Raw genomic sequence first — 9,204 nt, forward strand, 5'->3', positions numbered from 1 at the left:
TAATAAAGACAGACTGAGTGACAGCACAGCAGGTATAAAATAACAATCCTTATTTTCATATTTGGTTAGCTGTTTTAAGGTGGTTTGAAATGCTGAAATCTGGTCAGACATCCTCTGTACCTTTCCACTTGGAACGTGAGACACAGTAAGTATTGGGAGTAATGTTTTGCAATTTCACTAGCAGCTCCTCACCAAAACCTCCTGCTTCTGTTGGGTGATCTAACACACTTTTGAGGAAGGAGTTTCTAGGAATAGTTTGCTTGCTCACTACACTCAGTGTTCATGGGAACAAACTGTTGAATTTGAAAGGTTAGAATAATTAACTAGCTAGCCTTGCAGCTTTTTTGAAGTTTTTCAATCTTTTGTTTTCTTCAAAGGTGCTGATAGTTTATTGGATGTGAGTTCTGAAGCTGACCAGCAAGATCTACTTCTGTTGATGCAAGCAAAAATTGCTTCTTTGACATTGCACAATAAGGAGCTGCAGGACAAATTACAGGTGGCATATTTTTGTGCTGTTCTAGTGCTTTCTTAATCTGCTAGCAGAACAAAGAGTTCCTTACCATTTTAAAGAGATGTACAGTGAAGATAATTTAACGAGCTTGTTGGTGGTAAGATCCTGGAAACACTCTGTCCCAAAGGATTAAATCAGTGTTTTGATCTTCTCACTTTTCCCATAAATTACTGAATAACTTTGTTTATTATGATAACCACATTCTAAAAGATGTTGTTAAAAGTTGTGTTAGCAGAATTTTAATTTGCATAGCTTTGATTATTAGCTTATGGAGATCAGCCCAGACTTTCAGAGGAGCTTGGCACTTAGTGCCTTCTCTTGATGTAGATGACTAAATGGGAACAGCTGGGTTTTGAATTTTTCTACAACTTTCTTCTGTGGTGCTTTAATCGTCTGTCTCTGTAGGATGCAGCAAGATTTCCTTGCTATTCTAAAAAATATAATAATGTACTTATTTTTACTATGCAGTTGTTTTGGTTTCTTTTTGCACAGGAAAGAACACCTAAAGAAGTGGATTCAACCATAGAGTCTTATCATTCAACCCAAACAGAGCTTGAGCAAACAGCAGATAGACAAAATGAGTTCTCAGCTCAGGAGCTGAAGTCTACATTAAATGCCACGCAAATTCAAGAAAAGTTGACAAGCTCCAGTGAAGTAAAAACGAGTTACCTCCCGGAAGACTTAAAGGATGTGCAGAGGAAACTAGAGAATTCTGAAGCCAAAAAAAAGCACATAGAACCTCAGGTCCAGTCTAGAGTCCCAGAAACAGATCACTTTAATAGCACAGACATTTCAGAAAATGGTTCTGATCTTAACCTGAAGTTCCAAGAAACTCAAAACAAGTATGAGGAAGCTGTGAAAGAGGTTTTGAATGTACAAAGGCAAATTAAACTGAGTCTTGTTTCCTCTGAAAGTGAAGAAACCAGTTCTGATCTGAGTAGATTGAAGGCTACATGTGGAGAAGTTGAAATGCTTAAGCAAGAATTGAAGAGAGCGTTGGAGGAAAGTGAAAGACAAAAAGAGAAAGTGAGAGAGCTACAGAAGAAGTTTGAAGAAAGAGAGCAGAATGCAGCAAGTAAATTGTTTGTGGATGAGTGTAAGGAAATGAAGAATTCTTATTGTTCAGTTATTGATAACATTAATCAGGAGAAAGCATTGTTGATTGAAAGATACAAAGAAGGGCAAGAGGAAATTAAAAGGCTGCAGGACAAGCTGACAAATCAGGCTCAGTTGGAAACTAGTGCTGAAGCTGGAGAAATGAAAGATGCAATGCACAGAATGATAGATGAGCTCAACAGACAACTTAGTGAATTATCTCAGTTGTACAAAGAAGCACAAGCAGAGCTTGAAGACTATAGGAAGAGAAAAACTCTAGATGATGTAGCTTTGGACTACATTCCTAGAGAGGAACATGAGAAACTGATGCAGGTAACAAATTCTCTGAAATACAAAGCAGAGAATGAGTTATCAGAAATAAAATCCCAGTACACAAAAGTATTAGATGAAGCAGAAGAACTAAAGCAACTGTTAGATGCTCAGAAACAAAACTCTCTGCCAATTACTGAACACCATCAGGTGATGAATGCACTCAGAAATACTGTAAAGGAAATGGAGGAAGAAATAAATGAGCTCAAAGGACTGCTTACCAGCAAGGAAAGCGAAGTAAGACACTTACAAAAGGAATTACTGGAAGAAAAAGCTGCAATCAATGAAGCAATGGTACCCAAGGCTGCATATGAAAAGCTCCAGTCATCACTAGAGGGTGAAGTTAGTGTTTTGTCATCCAAGCTGAAGGATGTAATCCAAGAGAAGGAAAATATGTCCTTAGATGCTATGCAACTGAGAAATGAAGTTTTGCACTTAAAAGAAGAGAAAGAAGGTATGCATACTCTGCTTGAAGCAAAGGAAAGGGAGGTGACTGGCCTTCACCAAAAGTACCATCAAGCTCAAGAAGATCTTCTTGAAATGAAAAGATATTCTGAAAGCTCATCAAAACTAGAAGAGGATAAAGATAAAAAGGTGAGAGATTCGCCACAGTGGAGGGGTAATACATGAATTCAGACTGCAAAATGTGTTGGCTGGTGCATGAGTGACCTAATAGATGAACATGTGTCAGGTGTCACAGAGTGGAGTAACTTTTGATTTTGCCCATCTAAAAATTGACATATCAAAGTCAAAGAAGTTTTCAGTATGTTTGCAGTTGGCTTTCCTCGCCTGTGGACATATGCATGATCTTTCAGTTTATCTCTTTTAAGTTCTGTTTAGATTGGGTTCACACTATTCAGGTGACTGAAGTCAAAGAAGTGGGATTTACAGCTTACAGGAAGAGATTCCAGAGGAGACAAGAAAACAAAAGATCAGAAGGGAGCAAAAATTTACTGTTCTGATTTTAATGTATCATCTCAACCTTAGCATGACTTAACTATTTTTCCTTTGCATCTACCATATCTAGCACTACAATTTTTTTAAAAAAGCTATGTATTTTGGTAGCTGTGAATAGCTGGCCTATGTTTGGTATGCCTCTGTCTCCTATTGAGCAGCAGTGTTTGTAAAGGTGGTAAATGCAATCCTTGTTTGTAAATATTGCTGGCTTTCAGAACAAGGAATGCATTTTGAATTGACTGGGCTGGGAGGGGGGAATAGAAAAGCATCATAACCCCTTGCTTACATTGATGCCTCTTTTTGTCCTTTGAGTTTATTTAATCTTGTTTTTACCCACTTCTTAAATTAAAGTCACAAATAACCCCAAGATGAGACCCACAAAAATACAGTATGCCTTGCAGCTTTTCATGGAAACCTATTTTTGCCTTCCTAGATCAATGAAATGTCCAAGGAAGTCAGCAAGTTAAAAGAAGCACTGAACAGCCTTTCTCAGCTTTCCTACTCGACCAGTGCCCCCAAAAGACAGAGCCAGCAGCTGGAGGCATTACAACAACAAGTGAAGCAGTTGCAAAACCAACTGACTGTAAGTGTGATAATTTCTAAACCCACCATTATTCACAGTTCTCTGAAGATATGAGTGCCATTCTTCACTCTGCCTTATTTAAAATGGAGTACAGTCAATGAGAAAAAGGAAAAGAATTTTCATCCAGAAATTCTCTAATTTCTCTATTTCTCTGAAACATTTAGGAATCATAGAATGGTCTGGGTTGGAAAGGACCTTAAATATCATCTAGTTCCAACCCCCCTGCCACGAGCAGGGACACCTTTCACTAGACTAGGTTCCTCAAAGCCTCATTCAGCCTGGCCTTGAACATTTCCAGGGAGGAGCATCCACAGCTCCTGTGGGCAACATCCCCAAATGTCTCACCGCCCTCAAAAAATAAAGAATTTCTTCCTAATATCTCATCACAATTTACCTTACTTTCAGTTTAAAACCCATACCCCTCTTTCTGTCCTTACATACCCTTGTAAAAAGTCCCTCCCCAGCCTTCCTGTAGCCCCTTCAGGTACTGGAAGCCCACTATAAGGTCTCCCTGGAGCCTTCTCTTCTCCAGGCTGAACAGCCCCAACTCTCTCAGCCTGTCTTAAATAAGAGAGGTGCTCCAGCCCTCTGGTCATCTTCATGGACTCACTCCAGCAGGTCCATGTCTTTCTTATGTTGGGGGGCCCAGAGCTGGAGGCAGCACTGCAGGTGGGGTTTCACAAGAGCAGAGTAGAGGGGCAGAATCACCTCCCTTGACCTGCTGGCCACGCTTCATTTGATGCAGCCCAGGATATGGGGTGGTCCATCTGTCAGGTTTGTGTCTCTTCAACTTAGAGACAGGGATGTTGGTTGTGCGGGATGGTGTCAAAGGCCTTGCACAAGTCCAGATAGATGACATCAGTTGCTTTAGCCTTATCCACCAGTGTTGTAACCCTGTTGTAGGAGGCCACCAGCTTGTTCAGGCACGATTTGCCCTTGGTGAAGGTGTGTTGGCTGTCACCAGTCACCTCCTTATTTACCATGTACCTTAGCATAGTTTCTAGGAGGAACTGCTCCATGATCTGCAAATCACGAATTGCTCTTTAGAAATATTCTACAGTAAAGCAAGCTGTTAGCCCCAATATATTTCCTCAGATTGATAGTGGAGCAAAGTTCCTGTACTTGTAGTGGAATGTAGTGACCAGACCTGCTGCTGTGACCCCGATTTGTGAAAAATATGGCCAGTGTGCAGAGTATTTCTGTGTTTTCTTGAGAATATTCATCAGCTGAAGTCTTTTTGGTTTTTTTAAGCTGAAATAAGTTTGACTTTCTGGAAGAATACAGTCACTGAAGGCATGAAGTTTCAAATCATGCAAATGCATCTGTTTATAGGGAGCACAGTTTATTCTCTGAAATTCTGAGCTGCTTAAAGATTTTTTTTTTTTTTTTAGTGTATTTGTGCATGAGAGATCCAGTCATGTAAGCTGGGTTGAGTCATAACTGCTGTTTCCAAGAGCTTGCCTATGCAAAAGAGCACTTTAATTCCCTGCTGAGGATGAAAATAAGGTACTACCCACCAGAGGCCTCTGTTGAGAGCTCTGGGGTAACTCTGAAAGGAGAATTCTCAGCCTGGCATGCTAAATGGCTTACCTGGTGTCTGCTTTCCTGCCTTCCCCAGCAGATAGAAAGAAGAGTCAGTATGCATATAGGCTAGAAAAATTCCCTTGCAGTGAGGAGAAATAAGTAGGCAGACAGTTAAATGCTGCATCCTGTCAGTATAAAGGTCCAGACTGTTTCTTATCCCAGTCCACCAAGTCTGAAAGGACCATCATCTCCCACTGCTTAAGGACCAGCATAATAGTGTAAGGTGCAAAGATGTGCAACACATCAGGTAAGTGGGTAGGACTTAAAACAGGACAGAAGCATTCGTTTCTTCTTGTAGGCTAGCTTTCCTACCAGCTTCACGTTTGTTTGGAAAGATGGCTTCTGGGATGTGGCAGTCTGTGATCACGAAGAGGAAGTTGGCTTTCCTTGTTTGCATGTGTAGTAATTAACTGAGGATTTCATGGGTTAAGACCTTTGTCAGCACCTCTTCTTCCCTGGGAAGGCATTAGCTGACAGATGGATCACTGACTTCAGGGAAGAGCTCGGTTGCAGTTGAGGATTGGCTTGTCAGAATATTGCTGGCTTTCCTCACTTCTGGTTGCTGATGAGCTCAGAAGAAGAGTATGAGCTCAGAAGAAGAGTATGTGCTCATTCCACATCTTAGCAGCTCAGCGCTTCTGATTGATGTCATCTCACCAGCTTTTTTACTGGGTTTTGTAGAATTACAGCATTTCTGTGGACCATGCTTCTGAGCAAATTATGTTTTGGATGGCTTTTGGCACAGTACTGTCTGAGCTGGTTTTCCATGTATGCATAAGACTGGTTTGTAATTCCCCAGATCTCTCTAAATCTAGTTGGGGAGTTCTGAATTCAATAGTTCTGAATACTCTGTGACTTTCTGCTTAACTGTTTTCCAGGAAACAAAGAAACAGCATCAGGAAATTGTCTCAGTTTACAGGATGCATCTTCTTTATGCTGTGCAGGTATGGTTGCATGTTGTCAGATGTACAATGTTGGTATTTTAGCGAAAGATGTTTCTTCTGCAGACACAGTATGAAGTTTGCATGTTTTATCTGAGACATCCTACCCAAAAGGTATGACTGTTTAAGCAAAAATTTAACACTGCTTCCTTTTGGGAAATGGATCTAATTACTGTACCTCAAAAATAGTTTGTAAATGTTTCTAAAGAGTAGAGAGATGCTTGAATTCAATCGTCTTTTCTTCTTTTTTTCCCTTGTCTAGGGTCAAATGGATGAAGATGTCCAGAAAGTGCTTAAACAAATTTTATCGATATGTAAAAGCCAATCACAGAAAAAGTAAACAAAAATGCCAAGGAGAACTCCCCATTTTTATTAATCCTGTTATGGGAGTTTATCTAGATTTGCCTTAACATTAAGATTTTTAAATTGGCAATTTGCTGCTTTTGTGTTATTGTACTGTTTTTAAGGGGGATTTATTTGTCTGTCTACTACTTCCCATGTGCATTTGCATGTGCAGTAACTAAACACATGCCTGCTTTTCATATCCAAAATGCAAGTATGTTTTTAGACATTTTACTTAAGCCACTCCATATCATGTTTACCCTGAAAGTACTTTCTAGCTTCCTCCAATAGAGGGAGGTTAATCTAGAGGAAGGCACTCGTGTTGCCTAGGTAAGAGTGAAATTCTCTGTAAGGTCTTCTGTACCATTTATGAGCTGCATCTTATTACTGGGGATTAATTAGTTGCTTAAAGATGTAGCACTCAGGTTCCTGACATTTTGCCATATGTAGTCTTTGGCAGAGCAGAAGTGAGACTTGCAGCAGTGAGCAGAAGTAGGTATTTATGCTAAGCTAGAACATCAAACAGCTACATTTCTTAGTGTGATACTGTTTAAGATTAACACACCGTAAGGTAGCTGTCCCAACCCATCCAATGCACTGAGTACACAAAAATCCTACCATGCTTCATAGTTTCCTTGAACTGCCTGGTAGTGGAATTTCAAAAGGTGAAATCATTAGTTTATTGAAGTTCTGTACAAAGCAGTACAGAAACATCTGTATAAACAACCCTTTGTGATAGGTTTAGCTATCTATGCAAGTGTTGGCCATGAAGCTCAGGAACAAAACCAGAACATATACTTTGGACAAGGGATTCTAGTGAACACAGGATGTTTACAGTGAATGTCAATGCCTCATACTTCCTAACCTCACTTTTATAAAGATCTTCTCTTCAGTATATTTTTATTGGCCCTCTAATACATTTTTTTGTAACTAAACCAGTTTTTCTACATAATGTTTGCATTAAGCTTATTAACAAATATTTTTAGGTAATCGTGTTTTAGAGAGTTTCTTTTTATACCCCCAAGTATTCAGTAATAGTGAAGCAGTGAAGTGTTCTCGGTTTGTAAAAGATCTGTATGGAATAATAGACGTGTCTGTCAGTGTGGTCCAGAGCAGTGACGTGTAAAATGCAATTCAGCCTGCTGTTTCAAAAAATGTAGAAACGATAGGCAGAGAACAGCAAAACTTGTCAGAGATTTCTACATGTTGTTTCTAGAGGCTAGGGGCATCAGTAAAGCCTTCAACAGCACTTTTAAATTTAAAGTCAAATAAAAATGCCTGATGTGGTATAGTATGAAACTATGAAAAAATGTTTCTAAGCACAACACTGCACTTGAGGGTACAACCATTCTATCTAGCTTGCAGCTTCACTATGGTATTTGTTTTATTCCTGTTAGTGGATATGTCTCTAATAGAGAAGTTTTCCAGGGCTATAATCTATGAAGTTTATGTAGAGTCATAATATGACAAGAGTCAGCAGTGCCTCAGGCTGACTGGACTCACAGTGCACTTATATCAGATAATTCCTAACCCTGGCAAAACTAAAATGGATTTTAAAAGCAAATAGAAAAAAATCACACCTTTGTATCAGTTAGACCTTGGTGTTACTTTTCTTGGGTGGTTTAACTAATGCCTGCTAATTTTGAACAGTATTTTATAGTTAGATGGTTTTGAAAATGCTCCAAAGAAATGTGAAAAGAATTTTGCTGCAGCACTTCAAAATGAACAAGAAGATTTTAAGCATGCTGGTGCTGCAAAGTATAAAACTTGATGAACCATTTTGTAGGTTGCCTGATGGATTTAGTCTTCTACTTTGTTTTGGTTTGTATATTTATTACAATTATCTTTGTGGAATATTGAAAATTATATACTACAGCATAGCAAGTTTCTTTATATGTAATTTACAAGAAGTTTCCTTATGCAGCAAATAAACTATTTCCAATTTTTTCATCTTTGTACTTTTTGAGCCTTTCTTTACTTTTTGTATTGAGAGAAATCTCACTACACTGTTTTGATGTAGTGCAAGTATGTTCTATATCTCATGTTTAGATAGCTGTCAGAGGTAGCAGGTTTTCCTCCCTGATATTGCAGCTCGATTATTAACTTTATTCATCTGTCAGGTAGAATAGAATCCACTCCAAACCCCATGCAACCAGTTTAGCAGATTGTGACCTCTATCCAGTTGGTAAGTTCAGAGCCATTTCTCACGTGGACATCCTGCTACAGGTAATAAAGGTTTCCCTTTTGTCACTGGATACGTTGCAGCTAAGTTTGAAACTACTATGGAGCAGGAGCAGAGATGGGTGAGGTACCACGATTTTTGAAAACTGTGGTTCTTGATCACTTAGGACTTCACTCCACACACAGAATTAGAGGGAAAGTATATATATATGTATATGCATATGGCTATATGGATATGTCTACTTCTCATTAAACTTAGCAATAGCTGCACAGTCAGCCCTGTTGCCTTTCATCATCTCTCCCTCTCCTGAATTTTATTTGATAAACTAGTTTTTTAGTAACTAACTTGCTAATAATATCTTCCTAGCTGAAGGCAGAACACACAAATGGCAGGAGTTGCACCTCTTCTGGTTACATCCTGGGCGTCAAGTAGCTCTTTAGCCTCTTGTAGAAAATTTCTGTAAGCTACTCAGTACTGGGTTTCCTTTGAAGAAGGCTGCTGACAAACTGGTGTGAAACTGACAGAATCTGTTTGTGGTGAGATCACCTGGCAGGGAAGATCACATCTGCGGCTGTCCTGCATTTTGCTTTCAAAGTTGGTTGTTACCACGTCTGATTAGAAGTGCTTCCTGAGCATCAGTGGTCTGGTGGTTAGTGATTTCTGGCACCCTGAGTGGGCA

The 9,204-nt window shown here is 39.4% G+C and overlaps 1 protein-coding gene across 1 annotated transcript in view; it reads left to right on the forward strand.

Annotated features, from left to right (window-relative positions):
- The window catches only part of RAI14 (retinoic acid induced 14), a 19,836-nt gene extending 13,219 nt beyond the window's left edge, over nucleotides 1–6,617 (forward strand). The window contains exons 10-15 of the mRNA XM_010166512.2: nucleotides 7–32; nucleotides 378–496; nucleotides 1,004–2,530; nucleotides 3,327–3,476; nucleotides 5,939–6,004; nucleotides 6,264–6,617. Coding sequence (XP_010164814.2) covers nucleotides 7–32; nucleotides 378–496; nucleotides 1,004–2,530; nucleotides 3,327–3,476; nucleotides 5,939–6,004; nucleotides 6,264–6,341 — 1,966 coding nt within the window. The 3' untranslated portion in view covers nucleotides 6,342–6,617. The remainder of the gene's footprint in view (nucleotides 1–6; nucleotides 33–377; nucleotides 497–1,003; nucleotides 2,531–3,326; nucleotides 3,477–5,938; nucleotides 6,005–6,263) is intronic.
- Nucleotides 6,618–9,204: the final 2,587 nt, after the last annotated feature.

The sequence above is a fragment of the Antrostomus carolinensis genome, unplaced genomic scaffold (assembly GCF_000700745.2).
Source record: "Antrostomus carolinensis isolate BGI_N321 unplaced genomic scaffold, ASM70074v2 scaffold34094, whole genome shotgun sequence".
Lineage (NCBI taxonomy): Eukaryota > Metazoa > Chordata > Aves > Caprimulgiformes > Caprimulgidae > Antrostomus > Antrostomus carolinensis.